General features: G+C 42.4%; 2 protein-coding genes across 8 annotated transcripts; both read left to right on the plus strand.

Moving 5' to 3' along the window:
• The first annotated feature begins 11346 nt into the window (after positions 1-11346).
• On the plus strand, positions 11347-12201 carry LOC147432908 (uncharacterized). The gene is made up of 2 exons (XM_086492660.1): positions 11347-11673; positions 11875-12201. Exons 1-2 carry the CDS (start codon positions 11555-11557, stop codon positions 12044-12046), a joined length of 291 nt encoding a protein of 96 aa, XP_086348786.1. The 5' UTR covers positions 11347-11554; the 3' UTR covers positions 12047-12201.
• Positions 12202-12208: 7 nt separating this feature from the next.
• On the plus strand, positions 12209-26167 carry LOC147432909 (zinc transporter 4, chloroplastic-like). Of its 7 annotated transcripts, none has more exons than XM_086492654.1 (5): positions 12209-12609; positions 12709-12839; positions 24388-25064; positions 25147-25296; positions 25470-26167. In XM_086492654.1, the coding sequence occupies exons 2-5, from the start codon at positions 12767-12769 to the stop codon at positions 25773-25775; spliced, it is 1206 nt and encodes a 401-aa protein (XP_086348780.1). In that variant the 5' UTR covers positions 12209-12609; positions 12709-12766; the 3' UTR covers positions 25776-26167. The 7 variants fall into 7 exon arrangements, with proteins under 7 accessions (XP_086348780.1, XP_086348781.1, XP_086348782.1 ...); XM_086492655.1 differs by having other exon boundaries at positions 12209-12605; XM_086492656.1 differs by having other exon boundaries at positions 12209-12503.
• Positions 26168-26963: the final 796 nt, after the last annotated feature.

Here is a 26963-nt window from a genome sequence, read left to right on the forward strand (position 1 = left end):
GAGTAATGTCAAGCCTAAGGTAGGTCCGGGTGGTAGGCCAAGGGCCGGGATGCTCACGCGGTTCAGGGGTCTATATTTGGGAGGCCAAGGGACTTTATATAGCATGGTTGGGTGGAGATTTGCATGCGTCAATTCCCTCTATCTTATGCTTGGCATGTGGAGTTGAGGTTCATGGATCACACCATCTTAGGGAGCTACAATTCAAACTTGATTAGGGTTCAACCTCTATCTTCTCTTGCATGAGAAACACTACCATAGAGAGATAAGGCTCAAGTTCTGACGCAATCATACAATCATGTCTACTTAAAGAATGTCCTTCTTTCAGGAACTATCCCACTATCAGGGCCCTTAACCACTTATGCAAAAAATCAAGAAGTACAAGAATTCTACCTTTGAAAAAGGAGATTTGTATCAAATCAATGTGTTGTTACTTGAGGCTTGCATAAACAACTCTATAGCCATGTCTACTTAAAGAATGTCCTTCTACTGGGAACAGTCCAACTATCAGGGCCCTTACCTACCTATCATCAAATACAAGCATTGTACCTTTGATAAAGGACGTATTATCACCTCAGGGTGCTTGTTGCTTAGGCTTCCATAAGTAGTCCTATAAGAAATCCTATAGTCGTTTCTACTTAAAGGATGTCCTACTAGAACATGTCTCACTATCATGGCCCTTACCAATCTATGTAGACAACCATCAAATGTAAGAAGTATACATTTGAAAAGGGCACCTAAAAGAACTTTATATGCTTATTGCTTGAGGCTTGAGCTATGGCATAAAGAGCAGGATAGGAGTAGTCAAGAAGCACAAGAGGACATAGTTGAGAACAAAACACATGATGAAAGATGCCACTCTAAGCTTTATAATTGCATGGCTAGATTCATTTAAGAGTATGATCACTTCTAAAGGAAATCTTCAATTGTACATGAAATAAGAGTAAATAAGGAGAAAGCGTGGCCATCCTTCTACTCGGACATGTCCCACTACTAGGGTCCTTACCCACCTTTATAGAAAATTATCTAATTCGAGAACTGCACCTTTGAAAGGGTGTTTGTATCAACTCTGTGTGGTTTAATTCTTGAGTCTTACATAAGCAGTCCTACAACCATGTCTACTTAAAGAATATTCTTCTAGTAGGAACTATTCCACTATCACGGCCCTTACTTATCATGCACAAAATCATGAAATACAAGAACTATACCTTTGAAAACTGTGGCTACATCAACTCTATGTGCTTATTGCTTGAGGCTTGCCTAAGCAATCCTACATCCATGTCTTAATAATAATGTTGTACTGGGACCTATCCCATTTTCAAGGCCCTTACCTAACTTAGTAGAAAATCATCAAATACTAGCATTGTACCCAAAGGGTGTATGTATGTACTCCGTGTGCTTGTTGCTTGATTTGTAAACAGAAGAGGAGGAGCATGTAAGAAGCATAGGAGGATGCAATTAATTAGGAAATGTGCAAATAAATATACTAAATTGAGCTTTACAACTGCATGGCTAGCTTCATTTTAGTTTATGAAGAACTTCCAAAGGATATCTTCAATTGGACATGAAATCAGAGTAAATAACTGGCAATTGTGGTTGTTCTCAAGAATTGGATTGGACTAAGAGTGATTGGAAAAGGAGAATAAATCCACACTAGCTTAGGTATCCAAGGGTTAATCTCAAGTTTGAGCTTTGAGCCTAACTTGACCTACTCACATGAGCATATGGATCTAAGGCTCATGTGCTTCATTGGTATATGGAGGTCATTAGGTTTAAGCTCCAATCCTCTCTTGCATGTCCAATATTTGTACAAGGGTGTGAGGTTCAAACTTAAGTTTGAACTTAAGTTTAAGCCTCTTCTACACATTGTATTTTGAGTGTTCCATCATCAAAAAAACAAGATCTACGTTAAAGAGACTCACAATGCTTCACTAAGCCTCATAGCTCATGCCTCCTAGCTCACTAACACTGGAATGAGGGTTGAACTTAATTTTCAGACTAGCACTCAGTGGAATAGCACTTGGAAATGAGCACCAAACTTAATTTGTTGAGCCTCAACCTCAAGATCAAGGAAGGCACAATAGTTCTTTCTAGGTTAACTCTAGTTGTAGCCCCGTTGTAACACCAAGATAGCTTGGAGAGAAATTAAGATAAGGTTTAAACCCTAGTTTGAGCTTCACTTCATAGACTCAAGATAAGAAGAAGAGAGTCTTAGTCTCATAAGAAAATTCATATTGGTGACTAGAGACCCAAATCAACCTTGTTCCTCAAGGCCAAGGGAGACACAATAAGCCTTTATTGGTTCATTGAATATCTTGCATCAAAATGGCTTGGAGAGAAGAGGCAAATGTGATTTTAGAAAATTGAGGTGAGGTTCAAGCCCAAGCTTGAGGCTCACTTGTTGATAGACTCGAAATAAGAAGAAGAGGGTCTTAATTTCATAAGCAACTTCATATCGGTGTCTAGGACAAATTGTGGCAAGGAGTCTAACATTGAACCAAACAAGCATTGTGCAAAAAACAATGGCACACCCAACACCAAGTAATTTTTTATAATCTATCTATTATTCAACAATTTAATGCATATTTCTCAATAGCCACCAAGTTCATTAATGCATATTGTTAATTACAACCAAAAAGGTAAATCAAATACTTATTTGGTCCCTTGCTTGATGGACCAAAATCCCTAGATGTGTAATGGCTAGGGAGAATAGTGATAATTACAAGATTTATAAGTGATAAGTGTGTAATTAAGAAATTATTAGTGGCTAATCAAGAGATTACTGACAAACTAGAGAGGTGGATGCTAGGTTGAATAGAGTAGTGAATGGGTAGCAAGGATTCCTAGAGAGTATTAAGTGACCACCTGGGAAAGAAAGAGTGGGATACACACACATAGCGAGCAACACACCAACACACACACACACACACCTATTAAGATTATTGAATGATTAAGAAGTGAAATATTAGAGAGAAAATCAGAGAGAGAGAGAGAGAGAGAGAGAGAGAGAGAGAGAGAGAGAGAGAGAGAGAGAGAGAGAGAGAGAGAGAGAGAGAGAGAGAGAGAGAGAGAGAGAGAGAGAGCTTTACACACACACACACACATGTTAAGATTATTGAATGATTAAGAAGTGAAATATTAGAGAGAAAATCAGAGAGAGAGAGAGAGAGAGAGAGAGAGAGAGAGAGAGAGAGAGAGAGAGAGAGAGAGAGAGAGAGAGAGAGAGAGAGAGAGAGAGAGAGAGAGATTTACACACACACACACACACACACACAATCACTCACTCACAAGAGAAGAAGAGGTATGGATACACACATAGAGCAACACACACCCACATATTAGAGATTAGTGAATGCTTAAGGAGAAATTAGTGAAAGATTAGAGAGAAATCACACAAAGAAAGCTAACATACACACGCACACACCCTAACAAGAGAGGAAGACGGTGGGAGACACAATATGATATAGAGCTATGGAAGAGAATAAACAATATGGTATTCCCAAGATTTTTAAAAATGTGAACTAGTAGAAAGATCACTTGCAAGAAAAAGGAGAGGAGTCTGACTATACTATTTGGATAAAACCGGTTATCAAACTACTAGGAGACTCTCATTGCTACTTTTGCAGATGAATAGTGTAAGAAAACACGATGCTTTATTTCATGACTTCTGGCCAAGGAGTCTACACACTACCATGGAGTGAGGATACAATATTGGGCACCAATTTCAAAGAAGAGGAAAGTGACAATTGAGGAAGGTTAGGAAGACTGGTGGAACAAATATTAGCAAGAGAAAAAAAATCAGTCTAGAACATTGGGAAGATACTAGTTGCAACAGTAAGGCATCGAAGCCCAGAGATGGAAGGCAACCTAACAAAAAAAATATCCCCAAGTTGGCAATGGCCTAGGCCAAAGAGAGTCTACAACTAGATATGATTCAAATATAGGCTCCATCAAATGTAAGTGCAGAGAAGGAGGAGGAATGAATGCAAATATGGTCTTTTTTATCGCAATATTGGGTAGAGAGTCATGTGGAATGTAATGTCTAACTCAAATTGAGCAACACTATTAGATATTCCTTGCAATTTACTTAAGTTGAACGTGTACCTTAGATTAATTTTTATTTCTTGTTTGAGTGTATTTGATAAATGTGGTGTATTTTGACTTGCTCTTGAGTATGTGTTCATCCGTATGCTACCAATCACGAGTACAATGTGACATGAGTGTGCCCAGTCCATGATACAATGCAAGCTTGACATTCAACACCTAGTAATAATGCAACTTAGCACAATGCAAGCACAACTTACATAGTTTCACGAGGAAAGATGCGATGCCCAATACTTGATAGCAATGCCACAAAGAATTGTCCAAAAAAAAAACACTATTTGTCCAAAAGTCCTAAATATTTCATATCTATTGTCATGTAAATTCATGTGCATTCCCTAAGAGGTCCTTCATCAAACCTCCCCTTTGGGTTTATACCATATAGAAATGCTCTTATATCAATAGTGTCTCATATAATACTCACAAGAGCCTAAAAGCAGTTCATAAATCATAAGTGAATCATAAGTGCCAAAATGACTCATTTAATAGTACCCTCCACTTACAAGTAGTGCTCATAATTTAAACCAAGCACTCTCGAGCTATCTCCAAAATGGTACAATAGAATGAGACCAGAGGGTGGTAATCATATATGCTCTATAATAGGTGTGAATCAAAATCATAAATGGGTCATAAACAGAGTGAGTGGATCCATGATCCTTGGCATCCAAGTCTTTTGCAACATTGAATTCATCCTTGGTTGTCTAGGCTTAGTCTTTGTTGGGCTTCTTCTTCTTGGGTTCATCTTTAAAGTAACATCACACGGGTGGATGATCTGTTCTGTCATAAAAAATGCATTAGTTAATCTTGAAGCATTCCTTTTGCTTGGTGGCCTAGCTTTTCATATGTAAAATATTTGGTTTTTGAAGTAGAAGCTAGATAGACTCCTCCTCTTGGCTAGGTATTGTGCTTCTTCTCCTCCTCTGTAGAGAGTTGATGACTGCTTGAAGATGTGGTGCAGGCTCTTTTTATTCTAAGATTGTAACAATGTGATCATATTGGGTAGAAAGTGCTCCTGGGTAACATTGAAACTTTGTTTTCATCTTCTCATTTGATGTAGATAAGTTTTATGGCTAGGTTTACAAGTATATTAGTGAGACTTGCAATGTCCTCTCCACTTTCCATGGTAAGCCTATACAATTGTCTTTTTAAACTTACCTCATTCTTCTTTACTCTTGCCTTCAAAAAATTTCACCAATATGACCCAAGCTTCAAAAGCAATTGTGCACTCATCAACAGTGTATATAATTTGTACAGAAGGTTATGATAATGATGCCTTAGGCTTGGTCATGTTTGGCTAAGAGTTGAGCAATGATTTGTGAAGATGAAGCCTTAGCTTGTGCTGGGTTTAGCTTGGGTCGCTTATATGTCTTAACTATACTCCACAATTTTTTCTTCATGGGTAGCTTCTCATTTTTGTCTATCATGTGTAGAAACCTTGACCACTGAAGTTTTCTATGGCCTTCTCTCCCAACCTTTTTAGGCCAAGTTGAATGAGAACTTGAGTACCAACACATTGACCATTTTCAAAATAGTGAGATCCTTCAAACACACGACCTCTTTACCAGAGATACTTTGGCTAGGGTTGAGCTAGGCAACCCAACTTGCGGGTGATAGGGTGAAAGAAAACCCAAAAATATCCACTTTATGCAAATATTATGCATAGAATCTCTCTCTCTCTCTCTCTCTCTCTCTCTCTCTCTCTCTCTCACACACACACACACACACACACACACATTTTGAGTAAAGCTTGAGGCGATTAGTTAAATGGGCTATGAGCACCAAATCAAGAAATCAAGGATTGCATCAAAAGGTCTTGATGAGTTCTTTCCACACACATAAATTCCATGTTGATTGGTCCTTTGGAAAGAAAAATACTTGAGGTGAAAAATCTAGAAAATTGGCTACTTGAGCATTAGAGATGCTTCACTAGAGTCCAATTGAAGAGAGAGGAATGGATCAAAGTGGGATTTTATTATGCAAATGAGAAATAGTTAGTACACAAGAAGCAATCTACTATTCTCTAATCCAAGGCTATTAGTGGCTCAAGGGTCTTGCTACCCATGAACGTAATTGTACTTGATCAATTCCAACATTGATTAGATAAGTGTACTAGCACAAACGCTTAATTTAACCAAATAGATTAGCAATGCACCAACCCTTATACGGATCTAATACCAATTGTTAGGTATAGAGCTCTCGATGGATCTATGGAGGATTGAGCAAAGAACCATTGATGATTTACATAATCATAACCACATAAGCAAAAGAATGAAATGAAAGTAGCAAACTTGTTTTTTGAACTAGATGAAAACCATACAACAAAGCTCACTTTATATCTATGAGCTAGGCTCGAAGGTATGTGAAATGTGGGGAAGGTGGCACTTTCAGATGATGCCAAAAGCACATGCATGCATCCCTACAAAGATGGATCAACCCTATAAAGGGGGAGATGGATTTGGCAGTCAACAAGTACATGCACCTTAGCGACAATGACTTTACACATCATCTCATGCCATCTACTATCATGTGCATTCCCTAAAGGTGATTCATAGACTACAAGCCACCTGCATCGACTAGCTGATAAACAACAAGCATAGATGCATAGAGAGCATTAAAAAAAGGGTTGTGTAGAAAATGGCGGGAGTATTCAACTTGGGTCGCTTTGTGAAGTGTGGATCTATGAGTGAAATCTTTTCTCTCTTTGTGAAGTGTGGATCTATGGGAGAAATCTTTTCTCTCTTTTAAGCACATCTAAGATGCTTGAGGAAGGTATCTTTCACTTTCATATGGTCCAAAGATTAACAGAAGTAAGACCATAGCATATAGAATTGATCCACAAAATTCACATCATAGGCTCTTTAGGATGTGATCAATTTGGGGGTCTTATGAGGATCACCCCTTACACACCAACTAGTATAAACTCACCTTCCAGTTCCTTCTGTTTCTTGTCACTAGCTATCCATGGGATTAATTGACATCTAAGCAATCAATGGCTCAAATTTATTGGAGGCACCTCCATGATCACCAAACATCCCGTAATGATTGAACTAAGTACCTCCCAAGTCCAAGGGAGGTGCATTACCAGCAAGTTATGATATGTTTCTTGACAAAGGGGTAAAATTGTGCATTATAAAGTGAAATTAAACGATAGTGTTTGTAGTTTGTTTACTTTTAATTCACTAGGCAAGTTAACTTGAAAACATAAGAGCTCACTTGGAGATCACATTGGGCTCACTTTTAGCTCATTTAAATGGGATCACTTGTGACGATGGATATCTGATCTTGCAATGTCGTCTAATTGGGATTGTGCCATCTAACACTTGAGGTGTCAAATAGTCATGCGAACTATAGTATGTTGGGAGGAAGGGGTAAGGGAATATACCCAATAGCAAATAACATGCCTCTTTCTACCTTAGTAAACACACAACACCCCCAATCTCTCAAAATTCAACACACCAATGTCCAAAAAATCAAATCTGAGCAGTATTTCACACACAAACGATCCTTGTACCAATCATACACACCGTTTTGGCACCCTTGCTCTGTGTGTGTGGACACACACACACACACACACATGGCCCCGGGGGGGGGGGGGGGACAAGCACACACACCTTGCATGGCAGACACCAAAAAGAGGCAGACCACAACAAGACGAGTTAGGCGCAAAAAATTGGGTTCCTTCTGGCTATGGAAATCTTATTCTACGAGCTCTACAAAGATGTACATTGCTCGAGATCCTTTCTTCCCCTTTCAAAAAAAGACCTCCTCGCAAATGTCCCAAAACTTGGGTTTTCTCTCGCATGCAACTCCTCTTGCATGCATGCAAACCATGGAGTGTATGTGGCAAGGAGCTTCAAAGGCAAGTTAGTAGGCTATGGGCACGTGCCATTGTACACACAAGGGGTTGCCTTTGACATCCACGAAACAACACGCAGGTGGGCTTGCTGGGTGCGTAAGGGCATTCCAAGCAACACTCATCCCTACAACGTACATAGTTGAGCTCACTATTGCTCCCCATCTCCTTCTCTCTATTTGCATGCACTTGCAAAAGCTGTTTCCATAGCTTGGGAAGCTTGGGGGTTCACACTTGGCCTCTTGCAAGGCCAATAGCTAGGCATGGTCTAGTGGGAACTAGCATGGGGGCTCTCCTATTATAAATAGGAGAGGATGGCGAGGTGGAAGTGAAGGGTTCCTACCCTTTAGCTTCATAGGAGGTCTCTAACAGGGAGTGCATCTTGGCCCATGGCTTTCTTGCGCTTTCTTGCCGCCAACTGCCAAGAAGCATCTGTGTGTGGTTAAGAGGGTGGGAGGCATGTGGCCCTCAGCGTTAGCTCGAGGAGCCCTCTTGCAGTCTTGTATGTAGTATGGAGAAGTACTATTTTTAGTTGGGGGCTCATCTCAACCTATGGTTGCTTGCAAAGCCTTCCAATGAAAGGGTGGTGATGATGTCTTGTTGCAAGACTTCAGCAAGGAATTGTTCCCTTATAGAGCTAAAATGAGTTTTATTATTTACAAAGGCTTGTTTCCCCTTGGGGTAGTCTTCAAGACTCAAGATGCTCCTTAATAGTAGAATAAAGTGTTCTCCAAAGCTTGTGTGTGTGTGGCCCTCTCTTCAGCCCACACTAGCCCCCCCACCAATTTAGACCTTTTTGATTATATCTTTTGGGCTACAAGTAGGATGAGATACAAAGCAAGTGCTTAAGTAGCTTCTTACTAGCCTCCATAATCTAACCTTTTCAAAACCATCTAGGTAAAAAGCCTTAATAAGACTCTTGATGTCTTGAGTAGCATTGAGTGTATTGCTATTGCAATAGAGTATATGCTTAATTTGGGAAAATATAACCTTGTGTGCCCATGTAGGGGGCATGTTGCCTCTTTTGCGAATGTATCTTATTGGTTTTATAGGCAGCTTCTAGTCTTTGGGTGCTAGGAACTTTAGCGAAAGACTATGAGAGATGGTAAGCTTGAGGTCAAGAAAGGTGGCTTCTTGTCCTTCTTTAGCTTCAATGGTAAGCATTTCATGATACATCCTTCTTGTTTCTAGGAAGATCTTCGATGCATGATTATCTATCCAGAGGATGTCATCAAAATATATGAAAGTTGTCCCCATGTTGCCAATTTGGGTCCTTCCTTCTGGAGCGTTGAGCAAGCTTTTCAGGTAATCAAATTCTAGAGAATGGAGATAAAGATTACACTAGAGGGGCGAGCAAGCAAGCTCTACCATTGGTTTTTTGATATTTGCAATGTACAAGCATATTGTTGATAGGCTAGGTGTTGAGAGTTATAACATCTTGTAAGGTGAAAGATAACCTTGAATTGTACTTTTTGGTCATCCGTTTCCGTGGCTTACATGTTTGGGGAAGGGATTTAATGGATATATGATGCTTTATGGCAAGTTGGAATGTCAGACCAATTAGTTTATTGTTGTGTGTTATCAATCCCAACTCCCCATTGTGTGCTATGTTTTCATAACATCTTTTGATATCTCTACTTAGGAGCATCTGAGCCTTGGAAGGGGGGTTAAGAATGCATTCATACATGGATTCAACAATCCGCTAGCATTGTAGGTGTCTGTTGTAGCATGCCAAGGCCTTCAGATTTAGGTTTTTAGCTCTAACCTTTCTCAATGGGATGCATGTTTTGAGTCTACATGCCATAAGTAGGGAAACTTGTGAATAATAGTAGCTGCCCCCGCATGTTGTCCCTCTAAAGCCTTGTGCGCATGTGCTTGTGTGTGTGTGTGTGTGTGTGTGTGTGTGTGAGAGAGAGAGAGAGAGAGAGAGAGAGAGAGAGAGAGAGAGAGAGAGAGAGAGAGATTTTATTATCGTCCTAGAAGGTCAATAATGACCTAAGGGACCAAAGTTACATGTGATGTAGTATGTGTGTGGCTGATAAGTGACTCTCGATGCTCCAAAATTGTGGTGATGAGAGTCACAATGGAGAGCCCACATTGTGGTTGGGAGAGGAAAGTGTGTAGGTCTCAGTCATGGCTAAAAATGTAAGGGAAGCAAGTTCGAATGTGACCAAAAGTTGAACACTCTAGTAGTGTGTGGTACTCAGACTCTCGAACTTGCATCGAGCATAATGTGCACAGTCAATTTGACTCTTCTCCATTTCCCCAACGCCCTATATCACATCGAAGGGAGTGGGAGATAAGCCGAATGGCTGCGATAGTTCGTATTAGTAACAAGGGGATAGGCTCAAGCATGTAAGTGTGATTACGGTTTCCCATTTCAATGAAGAACATGGTTTTGTAGTTGGGGGCAATATGGGTGGAGTAATGTATGAAGCGTGATCCATCGGATTCCTCCCAAGTCGTAATACATTAGCGTTGTAGAAAAGCTTCATTCACTTGCGAGTCAATTGAGGCATGTAGCAAGTGTAATGCATCCCATCTCCCAAACCACTTTTTTATATCTTGCGTCCATCCCGTGCTCAAGATCTTGCTTTTATGTGTCTTTTGAACTTTTTTGCTTGCTTCCCGTGCAATTGTAGGAAGTCGATGTGAGGGGTTTTGACGCATCTTTATCATGTACTTCACAACCCTTTCCATGGCCATAACCTCAATTGGAAGAGATCCCGACTCAAGAAGTAGAAGCATATATGGTGTTTGTGTCTTAACTGTGGGAGAGAGAGAGAGAGAGAGAGAGAGAGAGAGAGAGAGAGAGAGGTGACATAATCAATCCATTACTAACTTTGCCAAGAAACTAGAAAATATCATTAATTCACTATAAACATCGTGGATGACTCCTCAGGATATACTCAAACCAAGCCCTCTTGTTCCATTCATGCCTTAATGTTTTACATGTGATTAATTCAGATAGGGAGACTAATGCATCAAAAAATGGAAAAATATCACCAGAGATTGAATTAGAGAAGTGGATGTCCATGTTACCTGTCACCATCACCACAAATAAAAACATGAGAATGTTAGTACATGTTGGTGGAAGACAGGTGTCTTAAGAAATCCACACTTGTTATTGATGTCACCCTAATGCAAAAAAGAACTCTAAGTGATAAATGACTTGAGAGGAGGAATCCATGAGGTGAAAGTGTTGTGGTAGTAGTACCCTCAAAAAAAGCCTAGCCCATCCCTTCTTCTTCTCTGTCCTTTCTCTCTTGTCCTTTATAGAGAGAGGGAGATAGAGAGATTTTGACTTACATAGAGAAAAAAATATACTGGGGAAAAGAGAGAGATCATAAGAGACATAGAAAATAAGAGCTCATGATGAGAAGACCATCTTTCTACATTATAAAAACCATTTCACATTGATCATGGTTGCGAATTTGTGTGCAAAGCAACCGGGTGCTCTCTAGTTCACGTGAAGAGTTGAGCCTGCTAGATTATATCATCAATGTTGCTAAACATGTCAATGTTTCTTCGCGAGCTTGAAAAGTGCACAACTTGCTTGTGAGGGTCCCTACTTGCTCCACCCCCTGCTAGATTATAATATCAATGTTGCTAAACATGTCAATGTTTCTTCGCGAGCTTGAAAAGTGCACAACTTGCTTGCGCAGGTCCTTACTTGCTCCTCCCCCTCCCCTTGAAGCAACGTTGCAACTAGTAGTAGCCAGGTAGTAGCTTTTTCTTGGTAATCTCTCACAAGAGCCTAAAAAGTTCGCAACTGGTTGGCAATCAATTACGAACTTCAGCCTCATGTGAATAGCTTTGTTGAAGTTTGAACATATATAGGAACTTTCATCATTATTGTGAACATCTTAGATCTAGAATGATATTATACACCATCCAATTCTACCCTTTGATTTTGACTTTAGAAAAAGGAAAAGCTTTGGAGGTGGAAGTATTGCACAATTTGAAGACTTCAATTTTGCAAAAAAGCAAGTGTCGACATTTTGGCCGCGAAAAGCAACTGCCGCCCGCAACCCAGCTTACCCGTCTCTGTCGGCGTCCTTTCGCGCATCTCAACCGTTGAATGTCTCCATCTAACGGTCACAATTGGCCTCGATGTGACTGCGCCGTGCAAATGAGGCCACTATGTGCTCATTGTATCATCCAACGGCTGTGTGTAAGCCAGATCGGACGGCCAAAGTTTGAAGCCAAGGCGGAGAGCCCAGACGTGGGTGCCGCGAGAAGAGTTGCAGGGTGTGTGTGTGTTTTTGAGAGAGAGAGAGAGAGAGAGAGAGAGAGACCCCCCAGGAGAGAAGTGGGTGCACCGGAGAGAGGAAGCGGCCATTGATTCAGAAGAGAGCTGAAAGAAGAGATTTTGCAGCGAATCGGACATTCAGGGAGAGAGAGAAAGAAGAAAGAGAGAGAGAGACTTCTGTCTTCTGCTGTCCCTTTTTCTGCCATATTCTCGTTAGCGCAACTTATAAAAGACGCGGTTGTAGACAAGGACTTTCTCCTTCCTTGGCCTTCTGGGAGAAGATCAAGGCGTGCCTATGTTGTGCGTGCTTGCTCCTGCCGCATGATATTGCGTTGCAACGCTTATCACTTTCAATCTATGTTCTTTTCAAAGGCTAATTTATTTGCATTCTACTCGATATGTGTATGTATGTAGCATACCCACAATCACACACAATTATTTAGCAGTCTCTTTCATATACCCTTTTCAATGCAAATTGCCTGATTTAAAAAATTCCTTAATTCAGGATAGATCAATAGTATGGCGGACATGCCCAAGTGAGGGGAGGGTAGCCGGAAGAGGGGATGCTCGAGCGGTGCGGCACCTTTTCATTGCTGTGCCCCTTCTTTGTGAAGGAGGAAGCTGAGAAATTCTCAGGTTAGTGATTCTCTTTTCTGGTGTCTATGATCATATTCAAAGCAGTCAGGATTGTGTATTACTTACAGCTTTTGCATTTTTGCCAAAAATTGTGGGTGAATGTCATGAAAAATGTAGGGTGTAGATAGTTGATGTTGTTTTGCAGACTAGGCAATATCTTGACAAATCACCCACTTATCTTTTCCAAGCAAGAGGTATTTTTGTTGCAATGCACTTTGTGTTCAGTGTGACGAAGACTTTCATGGGAAGGCACATCAGGTCATTTTGGTTGTTTTTGATATTTGAAGATTTTGATGTTCCAATTTTCCTCCTCATGGAAAGTTTCTCTTTGTGTCCACTGTTGTGAGTAGATTGCTATTCTGGCCACTTTTTGCTTTATTAGTCAGTGCCAGCCTTTGGGTAGAACCAGAAAGATCTGTGTGTTAGAACATGATAGGTGGTTCACGGAAAAGTAAAGTGCCTGTCTTCGAGGAAAAATTTTCCACTCATGGACCTTGTGCAAATTAATACTGCTTTTGCTAAATTTGATGCGCTGATAGTGATGGACATTGTTGTCAATCATAAAGAAGCCGGTTTTTGGTTCAGTAGTGCATTTCTACATCTGTGTCCACAACATGAAGCTTCAAATATGTAGATGATGTAAAACTGATAGCATCATATGTCCTATTGATTGTACATCTGTGAGTGTGTCGCGCTTATCCGTCGCAGCATTCAAGACAGTTCCCCCTTTTATCTCATGTGAGTAAGCCTCATGCCATATGCAATCTGCAAGCTATGGTGTGTTAGTTACACTGCCTGTGTGAGGAAAGCACTCGGGCTTTTTTGCACTGATATAATATACTGTCCACCCGAATATTGTTAGTGCCCGCAACATCTTTTGCCTGCAGGTTTTATGTGTTTGGTAACATTCAAATACTTGAATCCCTTAGTACATCTTGTGAAAGGTTTTAGCACCGTTAAATTGTATCAGAAGCCAGCAACTTTTGGTCAAAGAGGAAGATCAGCTCTGCATAGTTATCCGCCCACTGAAGGTTTGCTATGAGTTTCCTTCATGTGATGGCTGTGATTGTTTGAAAATCATCTCTGGTCTGGGGTGAAACATGGGTGGTTCTAGCTGAATTATTACATGGGCTTTCTTCTGCTTTGTTCTGTTTCATTGAAAGTTTTTGGTCCAGTAGCTGCTGCACGGGAGCATATCTTATGTCACTTGTATGGACAGTAGGTTCTTTATGATCCAAGGTATGCTACATCAGGAACTTGATTACACTCCTGAAAATCTAGCTAGTAGACTTCAGATTGTCTTCTGTAAGGACTTTTTTGCATGCAAGAAGAATCTCTTGAAAGTGAAGACATTAGCCACAGTACTTGGCAAGCAAGGATGCTGCTGTCACGATAAGTTGCTGTACTTTAGATTTGCCTGCCAATGTACCCAAAATATGGTGTTGCTGCATCCTCTTTATTCTGTCGAGGACACTGTGTGGTAGCCAGCAAAGGTGATGGAAGGACTTTTGTTTGTGGTAAGAGTCTTGTGGGGTTAGATGAATGTTTCATGCATGAAGATTAAACTATTAGTCGTGATATAAACTCAAGCTGGTCTAACTCTAGCTTTTGCCTTCCTTTTTTGGAGTTGGCTAGCTCTTTACATTTTGCCGATACTATTGCTTTGGTTTAGGATTTTAAGTCCTGTTCTCGGATGCCTCGAAGGCCATAAGAAACAGTGACCTTTCTTTCTCATGGTCTCTTTCAGAACATGTATGTGGAGTGTTTTGATATTAGTTCTTGATTTACTGAGACTATTGTTGCCATCTCCAGTTTCTTCCTTCATGTGTCTGTCTTCTCTCGCACAGAAATCTTTGCTATTACTTTGCAGTCAACCTCCAATCTGTGTGCTTGTTCCTTCTCAAAGGTTATGGGGGTACTGTGGAGGATTTTCTATAGTTACATTGGAACCCTCATTTGTCTATATCCACTGAGATAGGACTCCGGAGTCTTAATACGAGGTGGCCTGTCTTTACGTGAAGAATCTGGTCTGAATTATTCCTGATGTGTGTGAGCTCATGCTTTATAAGGTATAAAGAACATTTTGATGGGTGGGACTGGACTGAAATATTGCAGGTGTACATCCTTGACCTACCAAAATATAGGTCACGTGGGACTCTTGTTTTTAATTTGGACTTTGAAGTATGAGACATTAATTATGTTAGACTTTTCAAGAGGCACTAACGAAATTCTGGGCTTGTGCTCTTTCATGGTGCAATGCCTTGAACATAAAAAGAGGTCAAGTAAAGGGTTCAAACGTTCTAAAAGTAGGTGCCAAGAAATAGCCCACATATGGTCAAAGGACCAGAAAATTCCGAGTTTTTCAATTATCATGCTGGCAAGTCAACTGGTGAATTGTGGCACAATGGTACAATATGGTTTTTCAGTATGGTAAACTCAAGGGCAAGTATTCGGATGATGAGTGCCTATTTCTACGGTGTGTTTGCACTTGAAATTCTAGTGCTATCTTCTCTTCAAGCGAATTATCATGGGAAGATCCTGGCATTTTTTTTTGCGTGCTCCAGCATTACCCAATGGTATGACACTTGTGCTTGACCATAATATATGGCTGACATTTAGAATCTAGTATTCTAAAGACCATGTGTGGGCCCCTTGGCGGGCATTAGGAAATTAATGTCGACCATTACTTTCTCTTTAATCTGTTCGTGTTGGTCTGCGCTTCTCTGTGACCTTTGTTGTGGAAAAATTCTCGGTATTGCTTCGTTTAAAATCCTTTGCAAGTTTGTTGGCTATGGTTTTTCTATCTGGAAAGGTGGCTATAACCTTTTTCAGGGGCAGATGCACACATTTTCTCCCTTGTGCGGCATAGTTGATGGGGGTTGGTTGAAGAAGCTGTGGAAGCCAAAGTTGATTCTCCCAATGAGCCATATGTATTGTTGCGTACGGGTTTCAATTTTGATCACTCTTGAAATTAGGGTTTTTAGCAGCAAACTAGGGTCTCTGCAGAAAATTTCAGCATGTGTGTGATTGCTATTTCTCAATGCTCTTGGTCCAGGGCATACCAAAGAGGGGACTTTGGATGATTTTCTTGGTTTCATGTCAAGTTTTTGAGATCTATGAGATTGCTCAAAGCCAAGTTAAGCTCATTTTTGGTTGGATGGTTACATCTTTGACATGGTTGCTCGTAGATGTGAGTGCATCAAAGGGTCAAGCTAAGGACAGGTGGACCCAAAATCCATTCAAAGATTGATGTAGATTATATTTAAAGGGCTGACAAGGTTTCTTTTTGGACCAGGAAAGATGAATGTCTATGAGTATGATTGACAGAAGAGCAGTTCAGGATAGATCAAGGATCTGAACGTTGATACTAAGTGATGACACACTTGGTTAGAAAAGTGAGCCAAATTACAGAATCAATACATATTCTTCCAAAAGGAAAATGACATGCCCTAGACTTGATATCTGAAACCATAAAATCAAGGCCGGTATATTCTTGTGGAAGGATCATGAGATATTCTGGTTTGTGATCAATCCAACAAATGAATAGTGAGATACTTGATTTGACAGCTTGAGAGAAAGATCTTGTAGATTTCAAGATCCGTTTGAAGTGGTGAGCCACTTGAATCCGTGGGAGCTTAGATGGAGGGGGACGAGGGTCAAACAATCCTTGGGGAAAGATCTTGCCTTTGAGACCTTAGTGTGTTAGGGGCTTTCTTAGTAGAGCTCATATTAGAGTCTCGTGCAGTGCCTGTTGCTTACGGGAGAGCCACTGCACTCTTGCCAGAGATCAACAGGATTGTGAATAGAAGTCATATGGTTATGTCTGGGCATAGGATATTGAGGCTAACATTATTCTGCCGAGGGACTTCTATGAGAAAAATGGTTGCAACGTTCTATCTCGCCGGGGGGTTGGGGAGGTGTTATTTTCCTCCGATTGGTGACTTGCCAAAGGCCTGCGCACGGAAGATTCCTGCAGGGATCAGTGGGAGAAAGATTGTGAGAGTTAGAAAGAGAGCATGCAGACTGTTGATGAAATGGCAACACAGAGGTGATCTGGCTGATTGTACGGGCCAATTGATGTGGCATGGTGACATTGCACATTGCGCAATTTGGACCAGCTCTGGGTTGTGGCCAGATTTTGGGTGGACAATCAGGACTGTTCGAAACTCATGATATGGAAGCAGTACCCTTCCCTTGTCCTAGCACCCACCTTCATTTGGAAGAGTCTGAAGGAGCAAACTTACCCTCTCTTGGCTGACCCCTTGCAACAGCCTCATCCCCTAGATCTGGTCCATTCCTTTAGTGGTGGAGGTGTATTGCCGCAGCCTATCACATTCTCTTGCAGCTTTGCCCCTTGCATTTTTGGAGCATCCTTGCCCTCTATATCTGACCCATTCCTTCTCTGATCTGCGTTTTTGCAGCCGGATTTCAGCCATGGACTTCACATTAGGCCTGGAAGCCAGCCCCCTCTATCTTGTTTGGTGGCCCGTCCTAGCAGGTTCAAGTGGAATCACATTGCTACATCAGATCTACCCAGGAGTTGTTTCCTACAAAGAGGAGTTTTCTTCCCCATAATTCGAGATATGTTATTCATTGAGATATTATTTGTTCTATAGCTCCTGCTGCTTATGCATATTTCATGAAGAATTACATGGTTTCTATGTATATTGGCTGTGGTGCATTCATGAGTCATGGGCCTTTTGGATATAGGCTATGCTATGCATTCTGTGGCATAGTACTTAGTCAGTCTTATGTAGAGTATGCACTGTACAGAAAGGTTTACAATGGCTCTATGCATACGTATTGTGGTTTCTTCCTAATTTAGAAGAGCCTTATGGGCTCCGTCCCCTGTGGAGACAGTCTTGGAGAGACTTTCCTACATGTTAGGAGATGTATACTTTTGGGGTGGTTCAGAGTTCTTGTGATGATTGCTTATGCTAGGGATACACATGTGATGACTTGGAATGCCAAGGGGTTGTAGACATCTAGATTGAGAGGGTCTAGAAGGATGCTTGAGACAGGACTTGCATAGACAAATTGTTGGCGAGGTGGATGTTTTACTCATTTAGAAACATAAAATTGCTACACCTTCTGGTCATATCATAAAATCTGGTGCTCGGACTTTTTGGGAAGGAGCAAGTGGACACTTGTCTCGTAGCTGCAGTGTACGCATTGTGGTTGGTCCACGCTTGCTTCAGTGAAACACCAACGGGCAAAGCAATGCATGTTGCGATTCACGGGACTTGCATAGAAAAATTGTTGGCGAGGTGGATGTTTTACTCATTTAGGAACATAAAATTGCTACACCTTCTGGTCATATCATAAAATCTGGTGCTCGGACTTTTTGGGAAGGAGCAAGTGGACACTTGTCTCGTAGCTGCAGTGTACGCATTGTGGTTGGTCCACGCTTGCTTCAGTGAAACACCAACGGGCAGAGCAATGTATGTTGCGATTCAGTTTGATAAGAATTTGGCGAGATTTCTTTCGGTCTATGCTCCCAATAGGCCATGTGATTGTGCTCATTTTTGGAATGCTTTGAGTCGGATTTGACTGCTTTGCTGCCTCCTATTGTTACTTGGGTTATTGGTGGCGATTTCAATAACATTTGAGTCTGATGCAGAGGTGTTCTGCACGCAGGTGAGTATTGTCATCGATTTCACCTTAAGAGCAGCAGGCATGGAGCAGTTTCTTTCAGTGACACTCTCTGCGGATGCTTGGCACATTCCGGCGTTTGATCGTCGTCAGGGATCTCTTTCCTATTCATGGGCAGCCAGATTGCTAGAGCGTCTAGATAGATTTTATGTTGGTGGTCTCGAGGGGTGGGTGCCACCTGAGAGTTGTTGCATTGTCGATATTTGTCTAGAAAGATAGTATTCCTATAAGGGTGATGGCAGTCCAATGGTATATCGCTTGCATTGGTCCTCCAAGGGAATCGACTTGAAGAAAGACACTAGAAGGTAGACATCGAGAAAGGGTTTAGGCCCCTCGGCCGGGATCTGAATGGTATGTCGCTTGCATTGGTCCTCCAAGGGAATCGACTTGAAGAAAGACACTAGAAGGTAGACATCAAGAAAGGGTTTAGGCCCCTCGGCCGGGATCTGAAGGTTGGATCCATTCTTCAGTGGCTTGACACGTCAGCAATTTGTGACACAATCTCTGCACTGTTTCTGAAATTTTCCGCGACTCGTAGGAAATCCTGAATTTCGGAAATTTTTGAAATGCCCCACAATTTCTGCAGCGAGTTTCTGAATTTCTGAAATTTGGAACTTCTGAAACTGTCCCCCAAAATTTCTGCTTCGACAATTGGGGGGGGGGGGGGGGGGGGACGGGTGGAGAGAGAGAGAGAGAGAGAGAGAGAGAGAGAGAGAGAGAGAGAGAGAGAGAGATTGTATTATCGTCCACGGAGGTCAGATATGACCTATGGGACCAAAGACAAAACATTACAAACGTGGGGGGATTTTGGGATACATCTCAGTTAAGGATTGAGGGTCCAAAAAGAAGGTAAGATAAAACAAGATCAACAAAATCTATGTAGAAGGGGGTGAGGAGGGAGCCGGTTTGGGAGTTCGAAACTCTTGATTAATGGCTTTACCTCCTCCGTAGACTGCCCATTTCCCTGCTATGCGCGCTTCTCGCATCTTTTGTAGTTTTGACTTCTTTTGCTTGAGTTGAGCGGGTGTAAGATCTTCTGCAAACCACATTTTGGTGTCCTTGAGAAGCCTTGATTGCTCAAGAAATCTGATTTGGTCCACCTTGGTTTTGAAAGTGTAGATTGCATGATTGGTGCGATGTTCGTGTGCAAGAGAAGTGATTGTTGCTGGATCACACTGTACCATGGGGATTGCGGACTGGATGTGGGCAAATGATTCGTGAAACTTGATGTCCCCCTCCCCTTTCCAATCGCTTGGGAGCCGACCAATGCGAACATTGAGGGCGATATCCTCCCGTCGTTGCCGTTCACGTAACGTGGATGCCACACGATCTTCGACCTTGTGAGAGATTACCTCTTGTACTTGAGTTTTGACCTCCTTTGTGACGGTCGTCTCTACTTCTTCTTTTGCCTTCGTGAATGGTACAATGGTACAATGAGTGATATACAGGTGTTGCAAAGCTAGTAGAGGTAGGTGGATCAAGAAGGTGGTACAGTGGTACAATGAGTGATATACAGGTGGTGCAAAGCTAGTAGAGGTAGGTGGATCAAGAAGGTGGGGGGGGGGGGGGGAAGGGGTCAGAGGAGATCCCTCCTCTGGTTGCTCATTGTCTGGTGTAAAGAAACCTGTGATCTGCCTCTGAGACTGGCTCTCCCCTGATGTCCTCAGCAAGTCTCTCTGTTTGTGCAGCTTGAGTAAAAACAAGCCTAGGCATCTCTCTTCTGGGTATCATATGACTCTAGAAAGTGGTCCGAAACCTTGAACAAGCAATGAAAGCAGCCACGGATCTCATAGTACATCGGGTAGTGAGATATGTAGTGAAGCTCTGTCTCTGGCTCAGTATGACATCAAATGACATATCCTGGCCTCTACTGGTACTCCTCGAAATCTACCAGTCTCGATCTGAAGCTAATGTGAGGGTGTGCGTATCTGGCGAATAGCACACCGTATCTCATGAGATAAGCGTGTATCCATGTATTCATGCCTAGTCACAAATCCGTCCTCCGTGAGTTGGAGAAGACGCTCTTTATAGAAATCCATCTTCGTATCCAACTCTTGTATTGGTTGTATCCATGTGCTCTTTGTATCTAGCTGAATTAGATCTTTACGTAAGAGTCTAGTGATCTCTGTCCGTGTGATAGATAGGGAGGTGCATCCAAGGAACGGAGGCAATCTGTCCATGCTGAATTATGTAACTGAATCCATGATGTCATTTGCGCATACCAACATGCTGTATCACCCTGCAATGCTAGTTGTTTGGAGGACTCAAGGGCTAGCCAAGAATATCTATCTCTGGGAGGTCCCATAAACTGTGCATAAAGGATACTGATCTAGTAAGTGCCTTGATCACGAGGGGAGCAGCAGCTAGCTAGGCTCAAATAATGTCATGTCGCATTGAGTCCTTAGCCCGAATCATCCGAGAAATCATAGAGACTAGAGGCCTCTTCATACATCTCCATCCATCAGGGCTACCAGATCTGCCATGGTGATTCATCGAGGGTCTCCATATCTGAACTCCATAAAGCATAGTTGAAGCCACTAGAGTGTCAAAAAGCCAGAGCTTTGTTTGAGGTTCCTGAAATTGAACATGTGAACACATCCTCATTAGTCTCCCTAATGCTGCATAAGCTCTAGTCAGTCTCGTCTCTGCTGCTCTTCTCAAGGAGAATACTGGGCCATTGAAGACCATCCCAAGATAGGTATATGCATCTGTATACTCCACAATCTCTCGACTATACAGAAGGTGGGGGACCGACCTCCTAACCCACTATGTCGTGGTGCTAAACACCTTGGTCTTACCAAGGTTCACTGACATTCCACTATCCTGGGCAAACAAATGTAATGCATCCAAATGACGTTGCATCCCCTGTGGAGAATATGAAGTCAACACATTATCATCAGCATATAACAACAATAGAATCCATATCCCTGCTAGCTGAGCCTCTCTGTCTCCCTCTCGCTCTACATAGTCTGAAAACTAAACTCATCCACATACATCCCAAATAGAGTCGGAGATAGGGGGAATCCTTGCTTCACAGTACCCGCCCCCACCACTGTCTTATATAAAGCCAAGATCCCCCATATCAGCTGTGTGGGCACACCCATGTCCTGTAGTCTACGTATAAGTCTGGCTCTCGGCACTGTGTCATAAGCTGTGGAAATCCACAAAGCTACCATAGATCCTTCTACCATGGTGTCTACCCTCCTCAATCATAGATTTGAGTGTCAGAATCTGGCCAGAGTAGAGAAACCTCTCCTAAATCCTGCTTGCCCTGATGCTCGTATGCCCTTTCTCTTTGCCCATCTACTCAGCTCTTGCTCAAGAATAGATGCATACAGCCTAGCCAATGTGTGACCAACCATGATTGTGTGATAATTCCTTGGGATCTCTTGACTTGAAACTAGGCACAATTGTGGACATACTCCAAGTCTCAGGAAAACCCTCATACTTGGCTCGATTAAACATCATAGCAAGAAGCTCTACAAGCATATCTCTGGCATGGATGAAGTGATCTGCTACTAGACCATCGTGATCATGTGCTCTCCGTGTCTTCATCCTGTCATTGGCTTTCCTTACCCTTTCAACAGTAAAGAAGGTACATGTATTTGGGCATGTCTTTGGTGGGTCCGGCGAAGGTGGCCTAATGCCGTGTAGAGAGATGTGGCATATTCCCCCCATGTCTCTTTGGAAGTGATGGTTGGTGGTGGTGAATGCTCTTGGAATAGCCTCCATGCCTCGCCTGAATTTTGACTCATAAATAGCTAATACAAATCCCGCTCTAACTGAGATATATAAGCCCACTCTTTCGTCGCACTAGGCGGCAAAAGATAATCCGTGACTGTCTATGTGTGGTAATATCGATGATCACCTCCCTCTGAAGTTTTGATCCTCGTCTCTCTACACTCCTCATCATAACAGTTGTTTTGGGGCATGCTCCCAGATCGAGACTGATTGTGGGGATATGTCTCTGATGCTGCATCATGGAGCGTCTCCGTCAGTATTTGAGTGAGCTCATCTAGTGACCGTCCTGGCTCTTGAGTGCATAGCTGCTTGTATAACTCATCAATGTACACGGAATTCGTCTCCCACATGAAGGTTTACCGAGTGTGTGTGGAGACCTCTCCTTGATCAACTGCTACTCCAACTGGCCTAGTGCCCACCATGAAATCCTAAAAAAATGGAAGACCTGGTTGAGCCATAACATAATCCACTGTACTAGCCCCATGTCAATGTGGAAAACATGTAAAACCTCAATCTTTGTAGGCCATTCAAAATGGCCAATCCATGTGCAGTCCCCATATCTATATCAAGTATTGGCCATGCTCAGTGTGCTCCTCATCTTGTGATAGTCTGGATAGGCCCTCTTTGTAACATCAAGCTCCCTAAGAATCTCCTTTGAAGTATCATAGAATACTTTCTGGTGATGGGTAGTCCTAGCATGGAAGTCTCCTAGGATGATAATGTCACCATCCTTGGAAAACTCCCATATGTTATCATCCAGAATAGAGAAGGGGGATTTTCCTCTAGGTGATGCATGCACTGACGTACTAGGAGGGAAATAACAAATAGCAACGTAGAGGTATCTGCCTGTCCCTGCCCTCAGTCTCACCCACATGTACCTAGCATGCTCATCCCTATGGGCTATATGTATCAATGGTTGTAGGTCCTCCCTAAATAAAACTGCCACTAGGATCTTGATGCATCTCAGAGTAGAAGATGATGTCCCTTTCAGTGAAACTATCCTCAAAGGCACCTACATCAAAGCGTAGAGATCCATTACAATTCCACGTAGCAACTTTGAGTGTGGTCCCATAGGTCTCGTGTCGTCATGCGGAGCGTCTCTCCATAATAACCACTCGTCCATCCTTGTAGAAGGCCACTTTCCTTTTCTCTCGAGTTGTCCTTATTTCGGGCATAACCTCTTTCATATGGGCAAGCTGTGAGAGTGTGATGTCATCCCCAAGGAATATCCCCGTTTTCTTTAGTGCAGGATGCCTCTTCAAGAAGTCCTTCGCTTCCATGGAGGGAAAACACATGATTAATGCTCTCTCCTTTGAAGTCTCCCCACTTTCTTCTTTCTTCTTGCCCACTCTCCATGCCTTGGTGTGAGTAGGCCTCACCACCCATCATGAAGAGAAGTTCCTTGAATTCCTCTTCCACATCTTCGCGGTCTTGTAGACCGGTTACTCGTACATGCAAAGCTCCAGTCTTCCTTCTCTGCTCTTCTTCTAATGTCATGTTGATTGTGGTAGTGGGGATAGATGCTCGTTCTTTCCCTTTCCCTTGCTTGGCGACTTCTATCCATTTCTCAGTCTCATCCACCTTCTTTAGTGTCTTCGTGATCACATCCACCACGCAGACGTCTTTTCCACATTTTGCTTCTCTTCCTGCTTGATCCTTTGTATCTGTTCCTTGATAACTTTGAGTTCCTCTATCATCGAGGGCTGGATTTCTCCTTCTTCAAGTCCACCGCTTGCTCTGTCGGCAAGCTTTCGCTTGAGGGTTGAAACCTCCTCTTTAAGTGCTTGAGAGTCCGCCTTGAGTGCTTGGATTTCTGCGTGTAAGTCCTCTTTCTCCTTTTTCCATTGCTTGCTTTCACCAGAAAGCATTTGGAGAAGGCTAGCCTTCTCCTTCCACCATCCTTCTGTCTCCTCTTTCCACTCCTTCATGTCCTTTTCCATCTGCGTTATCCGTTTGTTCGTGACCATGAAAGTTGCCTTCGTGACCTGTGGGTTTCCATTGCTGACCCTTGGTTGCACGCAAGAACCCAATCTCTTGTGTGTGAACCTTGGCTGCATACGTGACCTGCCACCTTAGAGAGAGAGAGAGAGAGAGAGAGAGAGAGAGAGAGAGAGAGAGAGAGAGAGAGAGAGAGATTTTCCTGTTTTGCTGGCAGTGTGGACCTCTACCACCATGGTCAGTTGCAATAATGAAGATGAGGTAGAATGCCGTGATGTTGAGCTGGCATTTCACTTGAAATTGGCAGCTGTATTGGCAATCCTTTGTGCAGGTGGTATAGGAGTTGCATTACCATTATTGGGAAAGAAGCTTTCAGCTTTTAAAACAGATGGGCCATACTTTGCAGTAGCGAAGGCTTTTGCAGCAGGAGTCATATTAGCCACTGGTTTTGTGCACATGCTTCCGGATGCGATGGCAGCGCTAACTGATAGCTGCCTGCCTGACTACCCGTGGAAACAATTTCCTTTCTCGGGATGCATCGCAATGATGGCAGCCCTTGGCACACTCTTGGTGGATGTGATAGGCACCGAGTACTATGAGAGGAAGCATGCCAAGGAAGAAGCAGCACAGGAGACCGCTCCTCCTTTAGAATGGATCGAGTCTTCCGTGAATGAAGGCAACGTTTTGAAAGAAACCCTTTCTTCAGGACATATAGATGCTGACCATATCCATGTTGTTGGCATGCGAGCACATGCGGTGTCTCACACCCATAGCCACTCCAATGGCAGTTCCTGTAGTAATCATGAGCCAGTAAATAAGCATTTTGCAGATGCGAACTCCAAGCCTACTTCAGAAGATATGGCAGCTCACATTCGACATGTGGTTGTTTCCCAGGTAAATTGGTTCTTGATGATGATCGTGTTTGATTTTTGCTACTCGATATTGTTGGTTTGCTGAGAACACACTTGTAATGCAGGTTCTGGAACTAGGGATTGTCACTCATTCTATAATTATCGGCATATCCTTGGGGGTTTCACAAAGCCCATGTACCATCAGACCATTATTTGCTGCTCTTGCCTTTCACCAGTTCTTTGAAGGTTTTGCTCTTGGTGGTTGTATTTCTCAGGTAATCTGCCATGCATTTTGTAAGTGCTTCATCTATTAGTGTTGGTCATGGTGGAGCTCTCTCTCTCTCTCTCTCTCTCTCTCTCTCTCAATATGTATGTATGTATACTTTCATGGAAACTGTGCAAATTATTTGTTTGTTTTCAATGATGATGGTGGTTTTGGATTTCTTAGGCAGGATTCAGATCATTCTCGACGATTGCAATGACTGTGTGCTTTACCTTGACCACACCCATTGGCATAGGGGTGGGGACTGGGATTTCATCAGGCTACAACTCCAACAGCTCAGGAGCGCTTATTGTTGAGGGCATTTTCGACTCCGTTTCCGCAGGAATTCTTATTTACATGGCTCTTGTGGATTTAATAGCAGCCGACTTTTTGAGCAAGCGAATGTGCTGTAATCGGGTATTGCAAGTGCTGTCGTATATATCCTTATTTTTTGGAGCTGCGGCAATGTCATCACTGGCTGTTTGGGCTTGACAGCAAATAGAGTGCTGTCTCCTCTGTACCTTTGTGCTTTGCTGCTACATTGTTTGAGGGTCCTATCGTCTGCGTCGTGGTGGGGTTAGGTAAAGTCTTCAATACAAGCATAAAACTCTGGGTGGGGAATTTTGTCTGTAGGCTATATACTCCTAGGCTTCTTTAGTGTGTAGAGTCTTCCAAATAGCTTGGCAAAAGCCAGTACACTTGTTAGAGTACCCGCTAACTTGTCGTTTGGCCATGTAGATCAGAAAGGCCATGTCAAAGTCGGTCCCTGAGAAATAGCTTTCTCTAAACATTCAAATATGACCTCATATATACACACATATATATATATATATATATGAAAAATGTGTATTTGTTTATTTAAATAAGAAGCATTTCTTGTGCAAGTTGCCATTTTCTTGGCTTTGTTCAATTGTTAGGTTTTGAGAATGTTTTCAAGCTGTGTATAAAATCTGTGCATGTTCTACTTGTTCCAGCTAAACAATGTTTTGAGCATGTATGCAAGGCAAGTCTTCATTCTTGGATGTACAGGTTGTCAGACAACCTTAGAAGATCATAACTAAAACATGCCTTCGTGGAGGAGGGAGAAAGGCATGCATTTGGCTTTTTTCTGAGGTAACCCCAAGGTTGAGGGTTAGAGGCTCACTGGCTTCGCTCGATGGGTGTTACCCACTTCTCCATTGGGGAAATTGTTCCGACGGTAAGGCCCTTTGTACAGCCATGTCAAACTGTAGCATAAATGTAAGGGCTGGCTCGATGGGTATCCTTGAAGCCTAAAAATGTGTCAAGCTTTACTACTTGACTCCCATTCTTTAACTTTGAGGTCTTCTAACTCCCTTTCTCAATATTTGAATTGTGAGAAGTGGACGAGGTCTCCTCCTTCGAATTGCTAGATTGCTTTCTAGACTTCTTCTTGGATTTGCTTTCCTCGGTGTTTCTTCGCTTTTGCTTTTTCTCATCCTCAATGGAACTAGAAGAAGAGGAGCTGTTGGAATTGTCCAAACATGAAAAATCGGGGCCATCCTTGAAACCAACCCGCTTCTTGGATCTATGCTACCTTGAAAGGTGATTTTCGACCCATAACTGGGGTAATCCGTTGGTTTGCTTTTCTTTTGAGAATGCTTTCTGCTTTTCATTAACTGATTGATCTTCTTATCAAGAGCTTCGTCAAACTCTTTTTTG

Source organism: Adiantum capillus-veneris, chromosome 20, assembly GCF_014529385.1.
Source record: "Adiantum capillus-veneris isolate H3 chromosome 20, ASM1452938v2, whole genome shotgun sequence".
In the NCBI taxonomy this organism is placed as follows: Eukaryota; Viridiplantae; Streptophyta; class Polypodiopsida; order Polypodiales; family Pteridaceae; genus Adiantum; species Adiantum capillus-veneris.

Excerpts from the sequence above, each read along its gene's own strand:
- LOC147432908 (XM_086492660.1), top strand. The coding sequence starts at position 11,555 with ATGTTGCTAAACATGTCAATGTTTCTTCGCGAGCTTGAAAAGTGCACA. Across the intron at positions 11,674-11,874 it reads TTGCAACTAGTAGTAGCCAG|AAAAAGGAAAAGCTTTGGAG; the intron begins GTAGTAGCTTTT and ends TTTTGACTTTAG.
- LOC147432909 (XM_086492653.1), top strand. The coding sequence starts at position 13,732 with ATGTGTTTGGTAACATTCAAATACTTGAATCCCTTAGTACATCTTGTG. Across the intron at positions 25,065-25,146 it reads GACATGTGGTTGTTTCCCAG|GTTCTGGAACTAGGGATTGT; the intron begins GTAAATTGGTTC and ends CTTGTAATGCAG. Across the intron at positions 25,297-25,469 it reads TTGGTGGTTGTATTTCTCAG|GCAGGATTCAGATCATTCTC; the intron begins GTAATCTGCCAT and ends TGGATTTCTTAG.